Source organism: Electrona antarctica (assembly GCF_951216825.1).
Source record: "Electrona antarctica genome assembly, chromosome: 4".
NCBI lineage: Eukaryota > Metazoa > Chordata > Actinopteri > Myctophiformes > Myctophidae > Electrona > Electrona antarctica.
The window spans coordinates 45667626-45694293 of record NC_136809.1 but is presented as its reverse complement, the minus strand read 5'-3'; the positions used below and the strand labels follow the sequence as shown (position 1 = coordinate 45694293).

Sequence of the window (26668 nt, the reverse complement as noted above, 5' to 3'; positions counted from 1 at the left end):
AATAAATAAATGTATCTTCATACATTTATGGTAAAACGTTTTACCCCCAAATCATTCCGTTTTTAACGTTTTCAGTTATAATATGTTTGCTATCTTGTCACCTCAAACCTGGTGACGAGACAGACATAAGAGAATGTATGGCGACATAAAATATATGGTACCCAACAAAGAACAGTGACTGTAGTAGAAATGTGAGTGACATTTAACAAATGATAGTGGTAATTTAAAAAAAAGTAGCTACTGTAAAAATATAATTTATCATTATGGACCACAATGCTTTTTGTGTTATCCTTTTACTTAACTTAACTATCCTTTTACTTTACTAACAAACCTTCTAATACGGTGTGCAATCAATTACAAATAATTTAAGGATTATCATTATGAAGAAAGACTAAAGGTCCCTGCACACTGCTGCGTTTTTCGTATTTTTAGCGTTTTTCCGTTGGTTTTCCGAAAAACACATCCAGTCTGCAAGGACCTTAAGTACTGTAAAGAGCATCATGTATCCTCACTGAAACTGGCACATTGAAAATCTAGAGATAAATCTACAGTAGTTAAGAAATTTGTTAAAATATATCCATCCTGGTATTAGCTGGCTGTGTGTGTGTGTGTGCGCGTGTTTGTTGTTGTGCGTGCGTGTGAGTGTGAGAATGTGTGCGCAGTCAGTGATGTTCTTAGACTTTTAGTGTAGTGAGTCCCCAGGAACCACAAGTGGTCATTTGAGAGGGTTAACAACCCCTACACATTTAGGTTTTTGTCACATCATGACGTACAAGTAGGCAAACAAAAAAACAAACAAGGCTCTCTCTCAGAAGAATGGGCCTTTGCAGGTGAAACACAATGCATGGCTGGACCAAGTCCCGACTATGTGCAACAGTAATAACAGTCTGAATTTTGTTTGACAAAAATCTATGAATTTCCCTGTTATTTTAGACCATTTGATGAATGTCTGTCTATTATGCTTGAGTAAAGAAACCTAAATTATACAAAATGGGTTACAAAATTATTTTATTATTATTGTTTACAAACAAAAAGGTAGGAGCGCACACCAGTAGTAGGGAGGTGCTGACCTCAGGAGATCAAACTTTGACTTAAGAAAAGAGGCCGCACAGCTCGTAGTCACGTGGCTAGAAACTTCATTTAACCAACGTTTTGTTGGTTAAATAAACATATTCCTGATGAATTCTATAGTACGTTGCCATTATATACCAGATTACAAGTTGCTCTTGTTTTGAAGCCAGCCACTCGAATTCAAAAGCTTACTCTCATCCTATTTGATGTGCTATGGAATGTTCAATGTTCATGGAAAATCACTGATGTGTCAATGTCAAACAAACTTCTTATTCAATAAAGGTCTTTTCAGACAGGGTGGACTAACAAATGCACCTATTTTAATGTTCAACGAGCGGTGGGCAGGCATGTAGGGAGATCTTTTGAATAAAAACGTGACGTTTATCAGAAAACCTAGGTTAGGAATTAAAAGGCGTTTTTAAAATCGGGCTCAGGTCTGAATGGGTCTTGAACTTTTTACTATGTGACATGCAGGGAAAGAGGCATTGACTGGTCTTGAGTTGAAACAATATAGCATTATCAGGTGTGTGGGGTGCGTCCTCGATAGTGAGTTTACTGCGTCCTTTTGCAGGCAGGACGCATACCTACAGTAACATCATCACTGTGTGTGTGTGTGTGTGTGTGTGTGTGTGTGTGTGTGTGTGTGTGTGTGTGTGTGTGTGTGTGTGTGTGTGTGTGTGTGTGTCACGCGCACGCACACACACACCACCGAGTGTGTGAACTCTAAGTTAAGGTCACTCGGGCTTGGGTTGCAATTTGTTCTTTTTGGGCTGGAAGAAGTTTTCAATGATGGCTTCCACCAACTCATCCAACTCCTTCTGCAACTGCGCCACGTCACTAAGAGCAGGACAGAGAGAGAAAGCAAAAGAGAAACAGAAACTGTAAGTGAGGCAGTGATATACATAAAATGTGAATAGGCAGTCCAGAGTCCACTCCACTGCATCACTGAGGAACCATGGTGGGGTCTTGGCGGTGACCTACCTGTTACCAGGGGCAGCACAGAGCTCTGTGTAGTATTTTATCTTTGGCTCAGTGCCACTGGTTCTCATGGTGGCCACGCCCCCATTGGAGAAGGAAAAGGTGATCATCTGACTGGAACTGGAGGTGGGGAGAACCTGTAGCGAACAGAGGAACGGACACAACATTAAAGATCATTGTATCTTCCTGGAAGAGTAACAGCTATCAAATAAACTTCTGTAATGTCGACTTGGAGGAAGAAAACAACTTTACGATAGTTTACTCGCGATTACCCAATATCAGCTACAGATAGTGGTCTGTTCACATTATTGAGCGTTTCTAATGTCTGCATGTATTAAAGCAAAATAAAATCTTACGACTGAAAAGGCCAAGTCCTAAAATGCAATTTGTGAAATAGATTTGTGTAATAGCTTACAAAATGTCGCAGTGCGATGTGTTGTAAGCTTGTAGATGGCCTATTTTAGGTGCATCATGACATGACACGCTTCCATAGAAGACATGCTGAATTCTACAGTATATATGATCCAAACGACTGAAATCAATCGTGGCGACTGAGAACTTGAATCCATGTGTCTGTGCATATCCTTACCGCCTTCTTGTTGTCTAGGTTGCTGTCATAGCCCGTGGTGAGGTCTCGTACAGCAGTGATGGCAAAGCGTCCACATTCAGTAGCATAGGAACCCTTCTCATTGCCGTGGTTACGCAGGTGCTCAAACAGACTGCGTATCACCTCCTGGTCATGGCAGATGAAATAGGAGTTCTTAGTGATGTGGTAGCCATACCTGGGAAAATAAGGACAGATCAAAGAGAGAGGATAAGTTCCTAATTCATTGTAACTACATTAAGGGCAGATTCACATTATGGTCCCCGGTGCACACTCGGAACCACTTGGCAGATGTTGTGGTAGTGTGAATGCTGCCTGCGTACCGTTCCCGGGAGCAGATCGCCCAACCATTTTGCGGACAGCATGGAGGTAGTCTTGGGACCGATCGATGCAATGTGAAAGCATTGAATACAGTTGAATTAAGTGTACTAGTGTACTCGAGTGCGGAAGAATCAAGGGCAATGTGAATCATGGCCAGGCAATCGTATTCGGGAACAGTTTGAATCAGACTCAGTGTGAATCTGCCCTAAATTCAACTGAAAAACCACAGCATTCTGTCATCCACCTTGACCCCTGTGTTTGTGTGTGTGTGTGTGTGTGTGTGTGTGTTTGTGTGTGTGTGTGTGTGTGTGTGTGCACGTTGTGTGTGTGTGTGTGTGTGTGTGTGTGTGTGTGTGTGTGTGTGTGTGTGTGTGTGTGTGTGTGTGTGTGTGCACGTTTGTGTGTGTGCATGCGTGCATGCGTGCGTGCGTGCGTGCGTGCGTGCGTGCGTGCCTTACTCTTCATAGATGGCAGTTAGTTGCTGGGAGAGGCTTGTGTTTTTAGTAGCCAGATAGGAAGTCATCTCTCCTGCTATGGCTGCAGCACTCACTCCGTCTTTGTCCAGTACAGAGGGACTGCACATATATCCTGTGACAAATACACAATACACATGCAATACACACACAAATAAACATGTCAGACACAATCCATACTTTCAGGTTTTTTTTTTTATCAGAAAATCCTCAGACCAGACCTATCAGACCAGTCTGAAGTGAGTGGTGCTGTACTCATGCTGTAGTACTGTACTGTAACTTTAGGCCTACTGTACAAGCCCTCCTCCCTGGCCTGTGTGTGTGTGTGTGTGTGTGTGTGTGTGTGTGTGTGTGTGTGTGTGTGTGTGAAGCTGCGGCTGCGCAACAGTGCCATCCAGTGGTGAGGTGTTTCAGCTGTCCGTGCTCAGACACAGGGACACCACAGGGACATGCATACAGTACAGTACAGTACAGTACAGTACATAGGCAGGGACGGACACACATAGCTACGCAATGGAGTGGCTGCAACACTCACAAATAAATATAACAAAGTAGAAAAGAAAAACAGGCAAAAAATAAAAGACTAAAAACCCACCCACCACGTTTTTAACATTTTATATAGGCAGAATCAAGCGCCGCTTAAGAGACCGCCTGGCTGAGCATAAATATGCCATTCGAATTAATAATGCTAATTACCCTATAGCCAGACAATTTAGTCAGTGTCATAACAATAATGACACTTTGCTGAAAATCACAGGAATTGAATATATCAAACCCCTCACCAGGGGGGGTGATCGCATCAGGAGACTGAACCAGAGAGAAACATTCTGGATTCACACCCTGGATGCAATTACCCCACCTGGCCTGAATGAGGACATAGACTTCATGTGCTTTTTATAGGTTAATTTTGGCTCTATATTAACCTTTGCTACTATTATTATCGTCTGTGTCCTTCGATATACATGTTATATGCTATATATTATTTTGCATTTATATCTGTTTTTTAATGGTGTAGCCTTTCCAATATATTTGTAGCTTTAAGTGTACTTTTTTTCATTTGATGGGTCCTTTCACACACATGTTTCCTTTTTTCTACTTGAGTAATGAGTTGAACCACGTGATCTTCTTCTAAGTGATTAATTGTAATTGCTGGACTTGTCCCCACCTGTCTCCAGCCCTATTTAATGAGTTTGTTGTTTTTAACTAATTGACCCTGTGCCAAGGTTTTTCAGTCAGGTCCTGACCAGGTCATGAACCGGAAGTTAGCAAACGGCTAACGGATCCTCCCACGATCTTTTTTTGATTCACAGAGGCATACATTTTGTAACCGCGACCAGCGGCGCTTTACTTAACACTAATTATGCAAATTACGTGTATACACATCTTTAGAATGTAAACCACGGGTTGCCTTGGACGTGTATACACGTCTTTAGGTCCTTCTTATTGATAAAAATATAATATATATATATATATATATATATATTTTTTTCCTTCAGCTCCGATCCGGTTTCACGCATGCGTACTGCCGTTCACTTCCCTGGTTACGGGCCGACAAAAGTTGCTCATAACTCTAAATCTACGGTTATGGATCATAACACCGATGTTCTATTGTAATTTCTGACTGCAGCAAGCACCTCGTTTGGAATATTAACGCTTCTAGAGAAGTCTAGTGTTCTAATCTAGGGTTAAGAAGTAGTGAAAATAGACGAACTAAAAGCTCAGTAAGCTTGTACTGTAGGTCTGCTATTTTCAGTAGTTTGGGTCCCGGGCAAACGTCTCTCTTTTGCGTCTTGAGCTAAAACGTTTGGTAACCACTGGGTTCTCCATCCCATTAACCTCGCCTCACCAGGCTTTCCACCACCTCGGAGGAAAGCCTGGTCTCTGTTTCAAAAGTCCGTATGATCCTGTCGGGAGCGGATGATATCGTTACGTCATGTTGTAGTATTGTTTTGTAGGCGACAGGCAGGAACAACAGGCGGCAACTTCCCTTTCCCTCAAACAATAAAAGCTCTCGTAGCCTGTAGCTTTTATTGAGAAAATCGGTTTGAGGGAAAAGGAAGTTGCCGCCTGTTGTTCCTGCCTGTCGACTATCATTCGCTCCCGACAGGATCATATACCTAAATGAAATGGTGCCCAGGCTACCATCCCATAGAGTTCCACACAGCTCCAGCTGCAGACCAGATACTACTATGATAACTGGGAACAGCACTAGTAGCTCCAATGTAAAACCTGCTATGCAGGTTGAATACACAAGCTTGTGTATTCAACTGATAACAGTGCACGTGAAAGGCACAACGTGGCCATTAGCCGCTCTAATCAAGTTACATGGGAATGCACGCTAGCATGTGACCTTCAATCAAACCTGCGGTGGGTTTGCTTGTATGGATACGTAACCAATACCTCTTTGCGTGAGTATGACAGTTGAAGCATGACTGTTCAATTTAGATCAAGGGCCCCAATAGAAATAAGTCTGGCTTAAATAGTCTGAATTCACTTTTACCCAGAACTGAAGTGAGACTGGTGCAGTATATCTCGTGGAGATGACTGAATTCATGAAAGCTGTATAATGTAAGGCATGGGTAATTTTTGTGTGTGTGTGTGTGTGTGTGTTTGTGAGTGCATGTGTGTGTGTGTGCGTGCGTGCATGCATTCGCTTGTGAGTGTGTGCATTCGCTTGTGAGTGCGTGCATTCGCTTGTGAGTGCGTGCATTCGCTTGTGAGTGCGTGCGCGCGTGCATGCTTATACCTATGGCTTCCTCGAAGGCAAACAGCACAGTCTTTCCCTTGTCCAGCAGGTCTTTCGCTCTGTTCCCCATCCACTTGAACCCTGTCAGTGTTTCCTGTCAAAATAAAACACGTCTTACAAAGCTGCGTCATGATCAAGCCTACTCATAACACGTAAGATTGTGTAAAAAAAGAAATTAATGAAAAATAAGCACCATGCGCATGCCTTATACCTCAAAGTGGAAGCCCTCCTTCAGAGCGATGGCTCGTAGGATCTTGGACGAGACGGTGCTAGCCAGCATGTAGACATCTTTCACAGCCGCAGGGTCGGAGTTTTGTTGTTTCCAACAGCGGAACACCCACCAGCCAAGCAACGCTCCCAGCTCATTACCACTGAACACACGCCACTGTCCACTGACCACCACGGAGAGAGGACATGTCAAACCCACCCATAGAGACATGCACGCACATAATATAATACATGTACAGTACACGTGCATTGAACATTGGCACATTACAATTTGTTTGCCTTTTAGGCTTCGAAATCACAGATTGCACAGGGCAGATATGACAAATAACTTAAAAATACAAAGAAATTACTGACACATTTAATATTCTTTTCGTGTTGTAAGCTTATAGAATAGTTCTGCTCTTTTTGTTGTTTTTGTTTTTTTGAGCCTATGCCCAGCGTTCTGTGTTTGTGCAAACACAAACATTGAAGACAAAAGTGAGGACAGAAAGGTGGAGAGTCAAGACGCAAATTGTGATTGGCCGGAATGACATTTGTGATGATTTGATTGGCTGAGCACGAAATGTGATGTATATGGTGTATGATAAAAAGAGCGCCCCTCACTTCACACAGGTGTGATTTTTTAAAACGTATGGACATTTTTCAACATGGAAACATATTGACGATTATGCAAAAAATAATTGCGATTATCTCAAATAATTGCGATCAGGCGATTGATTATGCAATAATTGTGACAGGCCTACAGTACATGCAACAAGCACATAATGTGTACAGTAGACATGCAGGTACACACAAATACCGGAACGCAAACTGATGCACGCATGGAATGAAAGAATGCACCCACGCCGGCCCCTCACACACCTCTTCTGCTTCTCCGCAGCGGCTAGCCGATCAGCGTCTGGGTCGTTGGCAAGCACCACGGTGGCCCCTTCCCGCTCAGCCAGGGCAAATGACAGAGTCTGCAACGCAAATACACAGCTTTAACCACCATCATGTGCCACCCATTACATTGGTGGCATTTGATTTAATTTGATTTGTTTTAATGTGACGGCAGTGTGTGTGTGTGTGTGTGTGTGTGTGTGTGTGTGTGTGTGTGTGTGTGTGTGTGTGTGTGTGTGTACCAAAACGCCCTCTCCTTCCTCAGGGTTGGGATATTTGACCGTTGGGAACTCGGGGTCGGGGTCCTTCTGCTCCGCCACAGCATACGGAGGATGCAGATCGAAGGCCTTGAATGCCGCCTGGACAAATGTATGGCCCACGCCGTGCACAGACGTGTGCACGATCTTCACCCCTGAGCCCTTGTTGATCTCCCTATTGCAACGTATTGTACCTCAATCAAAACCAAGTCCTGATTTTCTGTGTGTACATGTGTGTGTGTGTGTGTGTGTGTGTGTGTGTGTGTGTGTGTGTGTGTGTGTGTGTGTGCGTGTGCGTGTGTGTGGTGAATACATGCAATGCAAATGTTTGGGAGGCCTCTACAGCAGTGGTTCCCAAACATTGTTTTAAGTTTGAAAACCAGGCGACCCAATTCCCAATATTATCTTTACTTGCATAAGGACAGTAAAATCCTAATTCACACTTACTACTACTTATCAGGGAACAGGCCTGGACTGACCACTACACCCAATTTAATTGAAAACTCCCACGACCACCTGTGGGCTGCGACTTTGGGAAACAATGCTCTACAGTCTATAGCACTGGTTCCCAAATACTGGGTCTGGACCCATATGTGGGTCACGAACACATTGTTATGGGTCACGACTCGAGTAAAAAAATCCCTTTTTCTTTTCCTACAAAAAAACAAAGTATTTCAAAAGATTTTCCCCTCCCCCAAAAACATTGTTTAATTATTTTATAATTTTTAAAGCAAACAAACACATCGAACACCTAACCCTAACCCTAAAATAATAATTATTAAGGAGTAGTGAAAATAGCCGATCTACAAGCTCTCACAAGGCGGTGCAAAGCGATGCGTTTTAGCTTCTCTAGTTTGGGTACTGTGGGCAAACGTCTAATATCTTTTTCGGGTCACGGGCTAAAATGTTTGGGAACCACTGCTCTACACCAGGGGTTCTCAACGTTTTTGGCCGGGGACCCCCGGAAATGCTTTGGCAATGTCTCGGGACCCCCGCCCCGCCCCCTTCCGACCCCCAATATAAATTGACTGCTACAATAACCTTAACCCATTTTGGGCAGGAACCCCTTTTGGTGTTTTAAGCATTATGTTATAATTTAGCTATTGAAAAATAGCAGATCCACAAGCTCATAGCGCGCCACCGAATGGCACGCTACGAGCTTGTAGGTCTGCTATTTTTGAAAAATCATGAAAATAAAACTTAAAAAAATATATATATATCTTTTTTTTTGAAAATTTGGGGACCCCCCGAGGGGTCGCGACCCACGGGTTGAGAACCCCTGCTCTACACCGTTGACTGTACATCATAGCTGAGGTCAGGTCATATAAAAAAGCTTGACTTTAATCTTAAAAAGACCCATTTTGAAAGGTTTTGACCTGTGGTGACAGTGTTTCTGGATGGCTGTGAAGTACTGTGTGTGGATGTCCCGGTAGGGGTCATGCAGCAGGGGGCTCTTCAGTGCCTTTTCGGTGTTCCAGGATTCGGGCCACGGCTCCAGGTTCTCCTCTATGGCCTTGGAAATGCCATTGTCGTGTGGGGGGATGATCTGGGCACCGTTCTCCCAGTACACCTGGACAGGGATTTATCTTTTTAAATCGATTGCTCTAAAGTCTAAACCTTAATAGAACTAAAAATACACATGCACACACTCAAGAAGATCTGCTCTGGAAAAATATCTTGTTGTGGAAATGTACCACTTGCACACTAAATTTGTACTTGTACCCAAGCGAGACAAATCAATAAAAGTATTGAATGGATTCATAGATGTTTGCAAGCATCAGAAACTGATATGTTTCACATCAGAGCATCACCGGTGTCTCAAGACATTATACAAATCATGTGGTGTTTTATTGCATTTTATTTTTAGAATGAGCATAGTCACGCTAGCCAGTCTCTTGTTTGACTCTCGCTTCGCTTCACTCAACAGTAGAGCGAAGCATGATACAGGTTTAGGGGGTGCACCCACCGGAACACATCTCTACAGGGGCAGCTGCTTAAAAAAAACACATTGGCAAAGTGCGTTAGGGCAAAACGCACGGGCCCTGTGCGCAATATAATGATTAACAAAAAAAGAAAACAAGTATTCAAGGAGATGTCGAGTTCTTTCTGTCGCTGTGCTATTTTGTGTTTTTCTTTATTTCAAATGTACTACAACATAAATTGGTATTAACGGCTTTCAGCTTCATAGCGGGACAGCTGGCCTGGTACAGCTGAAAGTTTGGCAATTTTACCATTTCTGATGTTATGAACTGCGGTTTGTTTCAGATCCCTGAAAGAGTATTACCTTATATCCATTGTCCTGTTTGGGGTTGTGAGAAGCAGTAACCATGATTCCAGCACAGAGACCCAGGCGGGACACGGTGAAAGGCTGGGGAAAGAGAAGATAACAACTCAAACCCACTTTGTTGTAAAGAAAATATTTCTAAATGTTGTTATGTATACATTTGTATGTGGTGTGGTGTCATCATAATTAAACTTAATGTTTGGTATATGGCACACAGTGTCTATCAAGAAAATGAAAAGATGGCACTTAAAAAGGTTGCGACCCCTGATCTATAGTATATATTATTACCAATTAACAAACTATAATTACTGAAACTACTTCTCAAATCAAGCAGCACCTCTAGTATATATGTACATGTGTAAGTGTGATATTGGTAGAGTTCTAATAATTTCAGTCTATAAAAGTTATTTTATGTAATGTGTGCAACTGTGCGTGACCCAATAAAGCCTACAATAGATCAGATCGACTGAGAAACCTAGCTGGAAAGCCTAGATTGGACAAAGCACAATAATCTCAAATTTCTTCATGACAGTGGGATGCAAGTCACTGCAGAAAACACTTTAGGCCCTTTCCCAATTCCCCCCTTCTCCATGGCCCTTAGCCCTTCCCCTTGCTGATGCGCGTTCACGTGAGGAGGAAGGGTTTTCTCAATTCTCTTTGGAGCGAGGGGTAGGGCCGAGGGGTAGGGTTAGGATCCCCTTCAAACCAAGGGACTTCGCGACCAGACTTAAAACGGAGGGACATCACGGAGGGCGGAAGGCGGACGAGGTAAGACGCCTTTTTCGTCCTTTATTATGGAAGAATATGATAATAACCAATATTATTTGAATGAGTTAACAATCTGCATCGCCAAAAATATCGCAATCTCTAGCAAAGGTTAACGTTACCTCACTTGAACTAACGATATGCTACGGCGTTGCATTCATACAACGTTACGGTAACGTTAACCATTCATTTGGCATCGGCGCTTTTTTATTTTTATTTACCGCCGGTGCCCCGGTGGAACAACTCGGACGCAAGCTAGTTTAACTAGCAGGCATCAGTCCGACCCCCCAGACCCCGATATATCAACATTCTGCAGTTTTGGAGCTCTTAAAAGCCGTGAAATAGCCTACTGTACCTACACAACGCTGTCGCTGCATAACGTTGGCTACTCGCTGCAGTGATAGCTGGTATGGTTTTATCATGACCAATGTTATGCTAATCCCAACAAGTTGCAAAAGTTACATAACTAATTAGCAATGGTGTTGTTTTTTTCCCCAGGCAAACCAGCTATGGAACAGACTGTACATTGGATGGAGATGAATCACGATGGCATTTGTCCTAAATGTTGTTGAATTTGAAACATTGTCATTCATATCATATCATTCATATGTAGCATACCACGACTTGTCATAGGACATGATAGAAAATGACTGTTCTTAATGATATTAAAAACAATGAACCACAGCCCCTTCTTTCTATACTGTAAATTGTTTTTCCTTTTTTTGACCCTGTATATGATATAACTGTACCCATTCTATACAAACTGTTAATACAATAATCAATGAATCAGGTACAACTGTTGAGCAGGTGTCAGAATGAGCTATATCTAGCTGAATTACATTCTGGTGGGCTACCAAGATGAGACAAAATTACTTAATATATTTATTTCATCATAACCACAGCAATGTTTACGTTCCATCTCTTCTCCCAAAATAGCCGATCTACAGCTTATAGAAAGTTGTTTCCAAAGTGGGTTATGGGGTCCAGAGAGGTAGCTAGGGGGTCCCCAGCTAAATGATAGTTTGGAACCAAATGGACCCATAAGGGTCCATTTGTACACTCAGAGTTAATTAACATTGATTTTACAATATAAATTGGGGGTCCCAGAGACAGAAATGCCATTAAATGGGGGTCCATGGACTAATGCATGTCACACTGGCGGTCCGTGACACTGCTAGATTCGTAAAAGTCTATGGGGTCCCTGGCATATCTCTTCAAATGGGGGTCTGCGGGCTAATTATTGTCAATTTGGGGGTCCTTGACATGAAAAAGTTTGGGGACCACTGGCCTGTAGTGAGCTTGCAGATCAGCTATTTTCTGAGAACAGGTTGTATATCAATATATCAATATCTACAAGGGACGTTCAATATTTAGGGACGTTCCAATTCCTAGGGTGATGATTTATCCCCCTACCCCTTGACACTCATTATGTAGGGGCAAGGGGAAGGGGCAAGGGATAAGGGGTAGGGCCAAGGGCTGAGGGGTAGGGTTAAAAAAGGAATTGGGAAAGGGCCTTAAACTGGGCATGGACAGCAAGTGTGATTATGCAACATATACTTTTGTTTGAGTGTTTTCTGAGTGGAATTTGCCCTGTAGCCACTATGCTTCTGTCCCACTCTCGATGTGACTGTCATTCAATCTGGAAACCTGAACTCATACAAACTGACGTGACCATATTTATGTAACGTGTAGTACTAGCATAAGAGATGATATAATTGGGGCTGCAAAGTATGATTATCTTCTTAGCGGTTGTTCTATCATTTTTCAGGTTTTTATAATCGACTATTGACTGTGTAACCACTCGCCATATTTTATACTGAAAAAACTGCCTATCTACAAGCTCGCAACATGTCGCAATGCAACATGAACTTGTACACCTGCTATTTCATGTTGGAAATCCATTATTTTATTTTAAAAAAAGAGGCCTGGGCCGTGGCTCAGCGGTCCAGGCACCTTGGCTGGTAATCCAGTCTGGCAGTGTGCCGCGGGTTCGACTCCCGATCCTGACGGCCTATACTGCATGTCACCCCCCCCCCCCCCCCATTTTATCTATGCCCCTACAAAAATAATAAAAAAGGCAAAAGCCACAAAAATAAACATTACAATGGATGAAATCGATTAGTTCCATTAAATGTTGCCACCCCAGTAGTCATACAGATACAAAGCACAAACTGTCATATCTGTCTAGGGGTGTTGGTAGCCAAATTATTACAACATCTTTCGACCTACCACAAAGGGTGTAGGTACAATGTCAGAGAAGACGTGGACAGGCACCCCTTGGCTGACGAACACAGCTGCTGCCAGGCTAGCAAAGCGTTTGCTGTTGCCCCCGCTGGCAGGGTGGGCCCGGGCATCGTAGCCGATCACCACCCCTCGGTCCTTCAGGTTCTCGAAGCACTGCTCCAAATAACGACAAAAGCCCTGGGAGAGTGGGAGTTAGGGAGGGAGGAGACAAAAGGGGGAAGGATGAAGCAAGTCAATAGAGCATTTAACAAAAAGTTAAGTGTGTGAGATCTAAATGAACGAGGGAGGAACCGACTGCAGAGACAAGAGGGTGAAGAGAGACGCAGCGGGGTTGAGGTCGCATACAGTATATTGAGTATAACATGTGCATGTTTAAACCGTGTCATGTAGTCGACAGTATGTTCAGTACCAAGTAAGGATGGAATGTCTCTATCAACGCCGTCAGGGGACAAATATCACTAACAAGGCTTTATTTCTATGTTTTTGGGTACACAACCTGAATGCGTGAAACTTACACCCCGTTTTATTTTTTTTATGATTTGTACTTTATTCATTTTCTTTTGAAACTTAAACCCCGTTTTCAAAGATATTTGATTTTTTTTTAAGATTTAGTAAAATAGCCGATCTATAAGCTTGCAATGTGTCAAGCTTATAAATCGGCTATTTCTTTTATTTGTATTATTTGTGCCTATAATGACATACCGCAAAATAGAGACACCAGGATTAAAGTGGTTTGAGTGTGTGTGTGTGTGTGTGTGTGTGTGTGTGTGTGCCACAGCTGTCCAACCTGTGTAGTCTGGATGATAGTGAGGTCATTCATGCAGGAGATGCCAGGGCCCATGGCCGCCCTCAGACCTGCCGTGCCAAATTCCATTCTGGAAGAGAAACATTTCTGCAGCTCGGCCACGGCCCCTTTCTTTACCAGGTCTTCTACCAGAGACACCGTTTTGGGATTCTAGTGGGGTAAAGGAGGGACACAACAACCGCGCACGCACGCGCACACACTTTTTAAAGAAAACACATTTTGACAACACACTTTGCAATAAGAATGTCTTCTACCATTTGGTGGGTGTGTAACCAGGACACACTGACTTAGGCCCTATGATGTACTGCAAATACGATGCTATTACAGTATGATAGGGTATTCTAAATTACCTTAATATATTTTGATGTTTTAAATAAATGGCAAATGATGCATTTAATTTAAAAAAAAAAACTCTAATACTGTACATGTTTCTCAAACAAAAATATCATTAGCAGTCTACTGTCTAATAGGCTATGCATCTTGTTTTCAGAGGCATTGTTGATAACTTCCTCAATGTGGGGTCCGGGGAGGCGGGGACCCCTATTCAATATTTGGTTTCATTTATTTTGACACCATCAAAGTTAAATGAACAAAAGTGAGGATTGTAATGGTCTGTGAAATAATCATCACTGCAGTTTCTGACGATTAAAACCAGTTTGGTCACTGGGCTGAATGGCCTGTTTGCTCTAGGATTTGAACCTGCTCACATTATTATTGTTACATCATGAGGCTGACCCTTGATTCATTCAGTTCCCATCCACGCAGCTGACTGACAGGCAGTCTTAGCTGTGCTAAATGGCTATTCTGAAAAGGCCTTTCATCAGATGCACTTTTCCACCTGATTGGTGACAACTCATATTGCATTAAGTCCATGAATGTCTGCACGCGTTGGTCAGATGTCTGTCTGCACGTTACTTTGATTAGAAAGCTGACTGTTACTATACTGATGCTTCCTGACAGCCAATATAGCCTGATAGAGTATCTGAAAACTCTGAAATTTCAAACAGTGTTAAAGCTGATAAAGCTCTGGAGTGGACCAATGTTTTTGAAAGGATCTATGTCTTTATTTTTTTAATCTTTACAATAAACCACAAGAAGAAACAAGTAGCCTATAACGGAATAATAACGGCATTACTCCATTGAGAAAAGTGTGTTTAGAAGATATACACGTATTTATCACTCGGAGTCGGAGCAGTGCACTAGTTTAAATCACTGCCAGTGTTGTGGCAAACTTATGTGATGTAACAAATAACCACTGTATTGTCATTAACGGGAAAAAAACATGATCGCACACTTGTTTCCTCTCAGGAAGCAACACAGCTCAGCCATACATTACTCTGTCACTGTGTTTTTAACTGTATAACACTTTTAACTTCAATAATGTCATGGAACATCATTCTGATGAAGACATGCTGACTGTGTGTGCATAGTTAAACACATGACATTCTTATATAGCTAGCTGTCACTGTCAACTCAACTTACTTGGTCATATTCCAACCACTGCTTGATGGCTTGGTCGAGGGCGCTGTCACCGGTTGTGGTCGCACCATTCTCCGTCTTTTCTCTTTCCATTCTGGGTTCCAAAGACGAGCTGAGCTGGTTGTAGTTCGTTAGAAATTATGATGAGGCGAGGCGAACATGGATCACACAGAAGGATATTGTAGAAGGGTAGAATCAATAGAATGCTCAGCTGCAGGGCTTCCTGCTCAGCGTAGACACGTGACGTTAGTGGGCGGAGCCGAGAGTAGAGTGATGTAAGCCAGTGGTTCCCAAACGTTTTCATTCCAAGGACCCCCAAATTGACACGTATTAGCCCGCCTGCCCGCGGACCCCCATTTTTAAAGATATGCCATGGGATGATGGGGACCCCCATAAGAGAATATGTTTACAACTCTAGCAATGATTCTCAACCATTTTAATTTCAATGACACCCAGATTTGACATCCTCCTCAGACACCCATTTAATGGCATTTCTATCTCTGGGACCCCAATTTTATATTCTAAAAATCTATGTTAATTAAACTCAAAGAGTGTACTAATTGAGTTACAGATCCATAGGGTCCATCTGCGGTTCCTAACTGCAGTCATTTAGCTGCAGACCCCCTGGAACTCCCTCAAGGACCCCTTGAGGACCCCCCATCAGTGGTTCTCACTTTGAGAACCACTGATGTAAGTGCGCATAGGGTGTAAGCACACAGTGGTTGGTTGTGATTCTCAAAGTCAAACCTCAAGCCAATACGTGCATTGATTGATTGATGAATGTATTAACAGATTGGAGAATTACAGTACATTTCAAGCACAACTCAATACAAAACTGTTAACTGTGGACGACACCATAAAGTATTACACTTGTTTACAATAGGGCCCACCATGTTCAATTCATCATAACAATTAGAGACGTACAAATATACTCTATATAGCCCAAAACAGGAAATCATGTATACATTGATTGATTTTTTTACCTGCTTATAAGCAGGTAAAAAAGGAAAAGAAACAAACAGTAAGGGGAAAAGGGGATTCAGATTTTACGGGGGCCAGTTTCGAATTACAGCCCAGCCGTCCGTAGGTGCCCTTTGAGAGCAGTGTTGAAGGAGTCAAGGCATTCGCATGTCTTAATGACTGTTGGTAGGGCGTACCACATTTTGGTGGCATAGGAGCGAAAATAATTTAGTCCCTTGTTTGTGCCGAATCTGGGTTGCACATGGTTTGTTGAGCTCCCTCATGGTGTTATGGGTGTGGACTTCGTTGACATTAAGGAAGTATTTAGACAGGTACATGGGTATCTTGGTGCTGTATCGAATCTTGTGGACCAGACCCATTGCAAGATGCTGTACTCTCTGTCGTCAACCCTAAGCCATTCCAGTCTGTCAAAATGGGCAGGGGTGCATGAGGTGGGTTCGAGGAATGAGCGTTGTCTTAAGGGCCTTTGAGGTGCTGACCGTGCTGTGGTACCAAGAGGTGCATGCATAGTCTTCAAGGTGTTGGCCAAATTTAGCCCAATGAGTGTTTTTATGCAAAACGAATGCTTGGAATGGATTCAGCATCATGAAAACCCCCTAGTTTGACATGCTACATGCTACTTAAAGCAAAAGCAAAAAATCTTGAAAATATTTGCCTTATATAGGATGTCTATGCCGGTGGCCATACTGTACAGGCCATTTTCAACACTTTCCCCTCAGACAATTCCAGGCAACTTTTTTTCTGTTATTCAGGATATATTGAAGATACAAAATCAGCTGAGTTTGGTTTTTTTGCAATTAGTTTGAGGTCAAATTACATTATTACTGGTCTAATATGGAGATCTCTCTATCTGTCAGTCCTTGTCCCTTTTATAGGGACGGTGTCATAAAATTAGACTTTAGAGGCGATTGCACATAGAATGTTATAAATATAAACTGCATAATAGTGAACTGTACTGTTCACTGTGTTCAGTTTGTATTAATTAGAAAAATGATGTCACATGTGGTGCTTCAATCACAAGCAATATAATAAGGTCATTTGAAATGTACATTTCAGAGAATAACAGAATAATGATGTTCTGCATTAATCGATCACTGACAGCTCCAACTAATCTATTACTTTGTAGATGTTTTGCCATTGAGACATTACCTTTAAACAACATGCACAGTCCTACTCAAAGGTATGCGATTCATAAAACACAAAAATGTACATGAAATTACTGTAGGCCTATTTAAATTCTAGATTCACTATCTTGGATTCCAGTTTACAGATTATTTTATACAATTTTAAAATAGATATTCACTCTTGGACTATAATGTCCAAGTATTGCATTTAAATAATTAATCCTTGTTTTTTTTTGTGTGGCTTTCGCCTTTATTTTTATTTATTTTATGGAGGGACAGACAGTAGGCTGACAGGAAATGGGGAGAGAGATGGGGGAGTGACACGCAGTAAAGGCTGTTGGGATCGGGAGTCGAACCCGCGGCACACTGCCAGACTGGATTACCAGCCAAGGTGCCTGGACCGCTGAGCCACGGCCCAGGCCAATTAATCCTTGTTAAAAGTGGTTTGCAATGTGTAATGATAATATACACTAGAGTGGTGCCCGTTGGAGCCTCTACAGCGGTGCCCGTGCGCACTGGCCTACTTGGAACGATGCAAGTTTGAAATGCATGCCCCACCCAGATAATATGTCTGTGTCCCTTTTATGCCCATATATGGAGTTCTTTGTCAGGCATGCCCAAATATGGAGTCTATGCGGAACAGGCCAGCTCCATATATGGACACTGGGCAGGGGCCCTGTCCAGAGCCCAGGCAGTGGCCTTTTGTGGCGGTTCTGGACAACCGTGGGTCCAACCGACTCGACACTGGACACTGCACTCCCTGTGGGGGTGTGGAACGCGTGTGTCGTATTTGAAGTCGGTGGGGTTCTCGAGATACGTGGATTTCAGACGTACACACGTTGACACGTTACACACACACACACACACACACACACACACACACACACACACACACACACACACACACACACACACACACACACACACACACACACACACACACACACACACACACACACACACACACACACACACACACACAAGAGAGAGAGAGAGAGACTTGGTGCATTTATAGTTAGATTTTCACATTTTAGCTTTTCAGATGCAAATCACATATATAATTTATAATGCATAGTAATGTTATAATGCATAGAAGTGTATTACTGGGAAGGTTTCTTTGGCTTACATTGCTTTGAGCCTCATGTGAAACATTCAGTTAGCCTATACTTACTACTGGACAGTAGTAAATCTGATTAGTAGTGATGGATCTGGTATGAACATGGACACGTATATATCAGTCAGTTGTTACTTTATAGACAGTTGACACACTGACTGTGCACAGGACAAACTGCAAGTTGATACTGTGGTGACTCAGATAGAGTAAACTGCTTAAAGGTATTTACAATCAGGTTTGTAAAAACAAAGTCTTTGTTGAATGCTGTCGAACACCCCAGGGGGGTCGGGGGACAGTCCCTAATCATAGGGACAGCTCCTATCTCAAGCTGCAAACTAACAGCTGTGTGTGTTTCAGAGGGCTCCTGCTCTCTGCTCTAGAATCGAAATGACATGAGTCTACAATGTATTTGTGCTTAATCATTCAGACTGGTTAACATTACATTCTACCTTTTTCATTACATGTGTTAAACAATGTTCTGCATATTTCATATATAGTATAGATATATAATTAAGTCCTATTGGTATAAAATATATAGTGTTACATGAACCAGTTGACACATGATCCCTCCTCCCTTCACCGGAAGATCCTGTGAGTAAACATTCTGATTGGCTCCCATAAAAGCGGAGGTAGCCTGTTTGTTTCCAGGGAGGCGGGATCTTGAAGTTAGTAAATACTGCAATGCTGTGAACTGCTGTTGTGTTCACATGATATTGGCTATGATGTGACTCCTGTATTCCACGGGGCCTTCTGCCCGTGGAAAGCCTTGTAGGCTACTGAGTGATTCTTCTGTTCAATAAAACTGATCAGATGAGACGACTAGACCCTGCCTTGCCTGCCTTTCTTCCACTCGATCCATCGCTGCTACAAAGACACATTGGGTCACTTGGTGCATAAAATATACATCAGTAGATAAACTAAGTGATTATTATCATCACTGAAAATATATGCATTATACTGGTGAACAAATGATTGCTATACTGCTTGGCCTTAATCTGTACAGTGTACAGCAACTTGCAATGGGCCTGGTCTACAAAATTCCACAAAGACACCCATGTACAGTACGTCAACGCCGTCCACAACCTTACTGTACATAATTGTGAGGGGCGCTAGTTCCTCCTATGCCCAGCTTTGTGTGTTTGTGTGAATTCTAGCTTTTCACTGGGCTGATCACCCCATAGCGATGATTTGATTGGCTGAGAAAAGTACATATTGAGGAAGTGAGGGTAGAAAATTGAAGACGCAAGTTGTAATTGGCCGGAATGAGAAGATGTATGATGATGTATGATGATAAGAGCGCCCCTCACTTCACACGGGTGTGATTTTTTAAGGGGCGCTAGCCCTTACTATAAACAGCTTTTGTCCCCACACGTCTCAAGATTTGCCATTGACAATGAAAGGGGAATTCAGGTTAAATGTACGTCATATTTAGCAAAATTCTGCTAAATATGACGTAAATTAAACATGCCATTGAAATGACGTAAAAGTTACGTCATATGTAAACGAGTAAATCGGCTAACCAATCACATGTTGGTGGGAGCGCTTGGCCAATAAGGGACCACCTTATGTACCTTATGTAGCAATGTCAAATGTCCGCTAACATAAATTGATGTACAATGACAAGAGTGCCCCTCATTTCACACAGGTTTCCCCTTTTGATTACTAACCGTTTATATGATATGTTTTTTCTTTCTTTTTCATAGTAAATACTGTATATTTGTATGTCATTAATGTTCTGATGAATTAAACAAGCCATTGTACTTCTCTGGGTATTTCAATCCTCTTAGCAGGATGGGTGTGATTTTTATAGAACCAGGCAGAAGGGGCTGATTGATATTTAAGGAGAAAACATAATTCCTGAATGTCTAGAATCCAGGGTTGCTGATTGATCGACGAGTCACATGTTCGATCTCTCCCGGGATGTATTCAGTGAAGCTGGTTTGGTACTTAGCCAACATTTTAAGCATTGGCCGCATGCTAATCCACCACTGGACTTTGGGCATCCGATGCTCAAAATCTGTCTCAGCCTTCAGTTCAGTGACAGGGATGAACGAGACAACCTTCTTTTGAAGACCAAGCACACATGCCGTCGCTGGTGAGTTGGCAAACACACGCCCTTGCTGGAAGTTTTCAGTCAAACGCTCAGAAAGCCACCGCACAGCCTTCACTCCCATCTTAGTGCCCAAATTTCGATCAAAGGGTGAAGGCGCTCCTCCCTGCTGAAGGTGTCCCAGCACATTGGCTCTGCAGTCAAAGACGCCTTTGCCATCTGCTGAATACAGCTTGTGGATGAAGTCAGTAGTGTAGCGCTCATGGCATTTTTCATTCCTTAGTACCAGACCTCGCTGGATATCTTTCTTCATCTTCTCTGTTAAATGCTCCACGTTGGTCTTAAGGTCGCGGATGTTGAAAGGCTCTTCGTAGATATAGGCTGCATCGGCGCCTGCTGCTATGCCAGTACTAGTAGCCAGGTAGCCACAGTATCCTCCCATGGTCTCCACTACGAACACACGCCTCTTGGTTCCACTGGCAGACTGCTTGATCTTGTCACATCCCTCCATGGCAGAGTTGACGGAAGTGTCGGCTCCAAGACAGAAGTAAGTCCCAGGCACGTTGTTGCTGATGGTGGCAGGAATGACACACATGGGGATGCAGAGCTCATTAAAACGACCCCGGGCTTCAGACAACTGTAGCACACCCTCGTAGGCCCCAAACCCTCCGATTACAAGCAGAGCTGAGATGCTGTACTTGTTGATTGTCTCCACAATCTTTTCCATTAATTTACTTGGAAGGGTTCGTTTCGTGCCTAGCACGGAGCCTCCTTGTCCAGTCCATCCAGCCACAGTGTGCCATAGCATTTCACTCACTGCGCCATTGGCCAGTCCTTGAAAGCCATCGTTGACACCATAGACCTTGTGTCCATAAGCCAGCGCCACTCTCACAGCAGACCTCACTGCTGCATTCATCCCTGGTGCAGGGGCCCCCACATTCAGAATGGCTAAGGAGTGGTTGGTCGCAGAAGATGGCTTCTGGATTGCAAGCATCTTGTAGATGTTCAAGTTGTTCTCAAAGCTCCCACCACGTAGTTTGATAGCCTCGTCAAATCTCTTCTCATTCATGGCGGTCTGCACCAGCTTAGTCATCTCTACACACTCCATCAGAGGCAGGCGCACAGCTTGGTTGCCGGACAGGCCAATGACGCAGGCTGGAGTGTCAGGAGTGGCATCCATCAGAGCCACCACTGCCTCCAGACCCTGCTTACTGCCCAGGATTCTGTCAAAGGCAGAGGGAGTTCCTCCTCGCTGCACATGTCCCAGTACAGTCTTCCTGGTGTCATAACCCAGCCTCTTTACCACCAGATCCTTCACATAATCTGCAGAGATTGGTTCGCCGTTTCGGTTGATTGCCCCTTCTGCAAGGATGATGACGTTAAGTCGGCGACCTTTACTGCGGCTCCCTTCCAGACAGGCACACATACGGTCCTCCCAGCCCTCCTCAGGAGGATCCTCTGGAATGAAAAGCCAGTCTGCCCCAGAGGCCAGAGCAGACACCAGCGCCAGGTACCCACAGTGGCGTCCCATGACTTCCAGAACAAACGTACGCTGGTGGCTTTGAGCGGTGGTGGTGATGGCATCAACGGTCTCCATGATGCGATGCAGGGCAGAGTCTGCGCCGATAGTCATGTCAGTGCCACAGAAGTCATTATCAATGGAGCCCACAAGGCCCACAATGTTCAGGTGGCTATGCTGCTTGGCTAGGGTGTCTGTGATCCTTCCTTGCTGCACCAGCTCGTCCAGCAGCCCGCTCCACTCACTGCGAAATATGTTGGCCCCGGTGAGACTGCCATCTCCACCACACACACACAGATTGGTGACTCCCCTGCTCACGAGGTTAAATGCTGCAGCGGCACGACCCTCATGGGTCATGAAGGCCTTACATCGAGCACTGCCTATCACAGTGCCACCCTGCTGAATGATATTGGTCACACTGTGCCAGTCCGCAAGTTTGATGTTGTCGCCCCCATCTACAAGGCCTTGATACCCCTCATGGATAAGATAGACCTTGGCCCCGACATATATACCCATTCGAGTCACAGCTCTGACCGCGGCGTTCATTCCTTGTGCATCTCCGCCACTGGTCAGAACTACTATAGCTCTGCCAGCGCCCGTCATCTTCAGCTTCTCCAAATCCATCGAAGACATTTCGACCGCGCTGCTAGATCTGTATCTGAACTATAGTAAATGAGTTTATATTTAGTAGCTAACCTTCATAATTGAACACGAGTGCAAGTTACAGCTTCTTCCCTGTTCAAAGCAACACGCCATGGCCCCTTTTGTGTCCATATATGTAGGCGATGATGTCCCGATGTCATGATGACACATAAGGTTAGACAACACACTCCATATTTGGGCCAGAGTGACATTTTGTGCCCATATGTAGCCAATGATGTCATGATGACACATGAGGTTAGAAAACACACTCCATATTTGGGCCATAGTGACGTGAGCATATAAAAACGTGATCCACCGGCCGGTCCACCCTTAAGCCAATTTTGATATAGGACTAAGAGGTTCTAGTCGCTGTGTTTCCCTCACACCTACAGTACGTCACACCTCCAATCCGACTGATATGCCCATATATGAACATCTATGTCCCTTTAATACCCATCTATGGAGATCTCTGGTGTCATCAGTGACAAAGGAGTACGGCTGTAACAGTTAATCAAACAAAATCAACTAGAACTGCACTCTGTTATACTCTAAAGTTACCCAGAATTCCCTCGTACGTTCTTTTCTATCTGAACCATCATGCCGAAGGTAAAGAAGGCGAAGGGGAAGAAGGTGGCACCAGCCCCTTCTGTGGCCAAGAAGCATGAGGTGAAGAAGGTGGTCAACCCCCTCTTTGAGAAGCGACCCAAGAACTTTGGCATTGGTCAGGACATTCAACCAAAGCGTGACTTGACCCGCTTTGTCAAATGGCCTCGCTACATCCGCCTTCAGAGGCAGCGTGCCATCCTGTACAAGCGCCTGAAGGTCCCTCCTGCGATCAACCAGTTCACCCAAGCTCTGGACCACCAGACAGCAACACAGTTGTTCAAGTTGGCCCACAAGTACAGACCAGAGACAAAGCAGGAGAAGAGGCAGAGGCTGCTGGCCCGTGCTGAGCAGAAGGCAGCAGGAAAGGGAGACACGCCAACCAAGAGGCCTCCTGTCCTCCGTGCAGGTGTGAACTCAGTCACAACTCTGGTGGAGAGCAAGAAGGCCCAGCTGGTGATCATTGCTCATGATGTGGATCCTATTGAGCTGGTTGTCTTCCTGCCAGCCCTGTGCCGCAAGATGGGTGTCCCATACTGCATAATCAAGGGCAAGGCTAGGTTGGGAAGGCTCGTGCACAGAAAGACCTGCACTTCAGTGGCTTTCACCCAGATTAACCCTGAGGACAAGGGCGCCCTTGCTAAGCTTGTGGAAGCCATTAAGACCAATTACAACGACAGATACTACGAAATTCGTAGTCATTGGGGAGGCAATATCCTTGGTCCCAAATCTACAGCCCGTGTCACAAAGCTGGAAAAGGTCAAGGCCAAGGAACTGGCCACCAAACTTGGATAAAATGTAAATTGTTGAAATAAATGCCCATCAACCATAAAAAAGAAAAGAAAAAAAGAACTGCACTCTGTCGAGTGCCTACTTGCGTGTTGCACACAAGTATACTGTAGGCCATAAATGGCCTACTAGTGCGCAAGCAGAGCGTGAAAGTACTGTTGAAGTACTCCTGTTGAAGTACTCCTGTGCCAGGAGGACTTCAACTATTTTTTATGCATATGTCCCGTAGCAGCAACGTGATGAAGATATGTACCAATGCCAGGGTATAACTGGCTCTCGATGGTGACGTAATAATATGTTTCAGTGTCGGGTGGATTAAAGGTATAATGCCCCTATGTATACATGTATGTAATCTGACACCAATGCCATATCAAGCACAAATGAATCATTACGTCATACGCTGCCACGGGACATACGCATCGGAGCACCGGACAAAAAACATTACTTGCACGCTCTGCTTGCGCAAGTAATTAATAATCGATTACTATTTAGGACACGTTTGAAATATTGCAAACAGCAGATCAGCTCGGGAACACAGTAATTCACGTGGGAGATGCAAGTAAACCTGCACCACCGCCTCAGCCCAGAAAGACAGATTGTTGTGTGAAGTCAGACCAGGGCGAGAGAGAGACATTCCAGAAACGCAAGGACAAACTGCAAGGTAAAGGCGCCTGTGTAAATCGGCATTGTCAGGCATGCCGTGAAACAGTGTGTGTCATGTGAGAACCGTATCGGTATATAGTGCTGTAGATGCACAGATACACAAGCATGCAGACACACTGTGGGTGGTAGTGTGAGCCATTTTTAATGGCTACTTTGGCGTCTCTGGATCCAATGGAGACGGCGTGTGAGAGCCTCCTGACATGGATACAGACGTTTAGAGTGGAGGCTCCCTGCAAAACAGTTGAGGATCTTACCAGTGGTGTCGTCATGGCTCAGGCTCTACAGAAAATAGATGCAACATATTTCAACGATAGTTACGTTAGCAGGATCAAGGTTGGAGAAAACTGTAGGTTAAAGGTCAGCAATCTGAGGAAAATTCTGAAAGGCATTATAGATTATAACCAAGAGGTCCTAGGCCAGCAGATAATCGACTTCACGCTGCCAGATATTAACCTCATTGGGGAACATTCGGATGCAGCGGAAGTAGGCAGGATGCTTCAGCTCATACTGTACTGTGCTGTCAACTGTGGACAGAAACAACAGTTCATCCATACCATAAGGATGATGGAGGAGCCAGTGCAACATGTTGCTATGATAGCCATCCAAGAGCTTATGAGCAAGGAAGCTCGAGTTTCAGGAGCAAATAACTTGCATGTGGATCTGGACAGGCAGCTGGAAAAGACAGTGACAAAGTTCAATGACGCTTTGGCCGCTTTGAAGGAGATGCCGCGGAAGGTGGCAGGCCTTCAGGAGGAAAGGGGCAGTTTGCTAGTTGAGAACCAGATCCTTATGGCGAGACTCCACCGGTATGAGTCGACGGAAGTCAACAGCCCAGCTGGACACAGACAGTTGCAGGCAAGTCTAAAGCAACTGCAAGATAATAAGGATGACTACTGTGTCCACTGTGTGGAACGGGAAAAAGATCTGTCAGATGTCAGGTCTCAGTATGAAGAGCTCGCATTTATTTCTTTCATCCTTTTTCAAATTATTATTTGTATTATTATATTTTCGTCCACATACAATAGCTCGGACAATCCTGACACGTACATAAGTACACACCTTACAGCTTTAGTCAGTCAGTGTAAAGCTTTAGTCAGTCAGTGTACCGTCTCACTGATGAGACAGCTGCAGTAATGAGGATACATGAAACCAGATGTCCTATTATAAATGCTGTACATCTGTAATCCACGTACCTCGAGAAGCGTTCGCCTCCTCGACTTCAAATTTGACACACACGTTCCACACCACCATATATATATACATATATATCACATAAATTCAGTCATCTTACATTTCATATATCTTGTATATATGATTGATAAGAACGCCCCTCACTCACTTCGCTCTTATCATACATCTCATTCTGGCCAATCACAATTTGCGTCCTCACCTTTCCATCTTCACTTTTCTGCCCTCACCTTTGTGCTGAGCCAATCAAATCATCGCTATGGGGTGATCAGCCAATCACAAGCCAATGTTTGTGTTTACACAAACATTTAAATACCCCGTATTATACTACATTCAGATCCTTATGTGCACAATCAATTTCCACTTCTTGGTAAATTGTTCACAATGCAACCTAACCAAATAATTTGCAGGATTGTCTCCATGTCACACATTTATTTTTAATTAATAATCAGCAGTAAATATCTGGAGATTAAAAAAAGCCTCAAAGCCTTCTGGTAGGAATAGAATTGAGTTAAGTTTGCGGACAATACTGCTCTGGTGGAGACCTCAAACAGCTGTGGTAAATTTGAATCATTATGACACTTCACTCTAGGCCTTTTGCCTGGGCCAGGTAGATCAATGAGGTTCACTTTAAACAAGAAGTGTTGTCAAGACAACGGCCAATTGGTTGACCTAAGATCACATGGTCATGTAAATGCACAGAGCACACATGACCTGTCCAAACATTATTGAATATGGGCTATGTTGAATTGTTATGGGTTCCAAATATTCCACACAGCCTTGCTCACTTTGAGGAGGAAGCACAGCAGCTGCACCAGTGATGTGAGGAGGACTACCTCCTCAGTCCTCATAAGCCCCCCA

At 43.8% G+C, this 26668-nt stretch overlaps 3 protein-coding genes across 3 annotated transcripts; 1 reads left to right on the top strand and 2 right to left on the bottom strand.

The window, feature by feature from the left end:
- Positions 1 to 1793: 1793 nt before the first annotated feature.
- On the bottom strand, positions 1794 to 15369 carry pgm2 (phosphoglucomutase 2). Its single transcript, XM_079499804.1, has 13 exons — positions 15138 to 15369; positions 13638 to 13805; positions 12836 to 13027; positions 9842 to 9925; positions 8934 to 9127; positions 7543 to 7732; positions 7283 to 7380; positions 6405 to 6585; positions 6194 to 6287; positions 3433 to 3562; positions 2639 to 2831; positions 2053 to 2186; positions 1794 to 1908 (listed from the first exon to the last, which is right to left on the bottom strand). The coding sequence occupies exons 1-13, from the start codon at positions 15225 to 15227 to the stop codon at positions 1806 to 1808; spliced, it is 1851 nt and encodes a 616-aa protein (XP_079355930.1). The 5' UTR covers positions 15228 to 15369; the 3' UTR covers positions 1794 to 1805.
- A 4849-nt stretch (positions 15370 to 20218) lies between these two features.
- On the bottom strand, positions 20219 to 22555 carry LOC306921395 (ATP-dependent 6-phosphofructokinase, liver type-like; the record flags this gene model as incomplete). Its single annotated transcript, XM_079498512.1, has 1 exon — positions 20219 to 22555. One exon carries the CDS (start codon positions 22553 to 22555, stop codon positions 20219 to 20221), a length of 2337 nt encoding a protein of 778 aa, XP_079354638.1.
- Positions 22556 to 23128: 573 nt separating this feature from the next.
- On the top strand, positions 23129 to 24019 carry LOC306921649 (large ribosomal subunit protein eL8-like). Its single transcript, XM_079498882.1, has one exon. The coding sequence runs from the start codon at positions 23162 to 23164 to the stop codon at positions 23960 to 23962; it is 801 nt and encodes a 266-aa protein (XP_079355008.1). The 5' UTR covers positions 23129 to 23161; the 3' UTR covers positions 23963 to 24019.
- Positions 24020 to 26668: the final 2649 nt, after the last annotated feature.

What these genes read in the sequence shown, in the direction of transcription:
- pgm2 (XM_079499804.1), bottom strand. Translation starts at nt 15,227, where the DNA reads ATGGAAAGAGAAAAGACGGAGAATGGTGCGACCACAACCGGTGACAGC. An exon ending in AACAGGACAATGGATATAAG is followed by an intron (nt 9,128 to 9,841) that starts GTAATACTCTTT and finishes ATCCCTGTCCAG; the next exon opens with GTGTACTGGGAGAACGGTGC. An exon ending in AGGAGGGCTTCCACTTTGAG is followed by an intron (nt 6,288 to 6,404) that starts GTATAAGGCATG and finishes TTATTTTGACAG; the next exon opens with GAAACACTGACAGGGTTCAA.
- LOC306921649 (XM_079498882.1), top strand. Translation starts at nt 23,162, where the DNA reads ATGCCGAAGGTAAAGAAGGCGAAGGGGAAGAAGGTGGCACCAGCCCCT.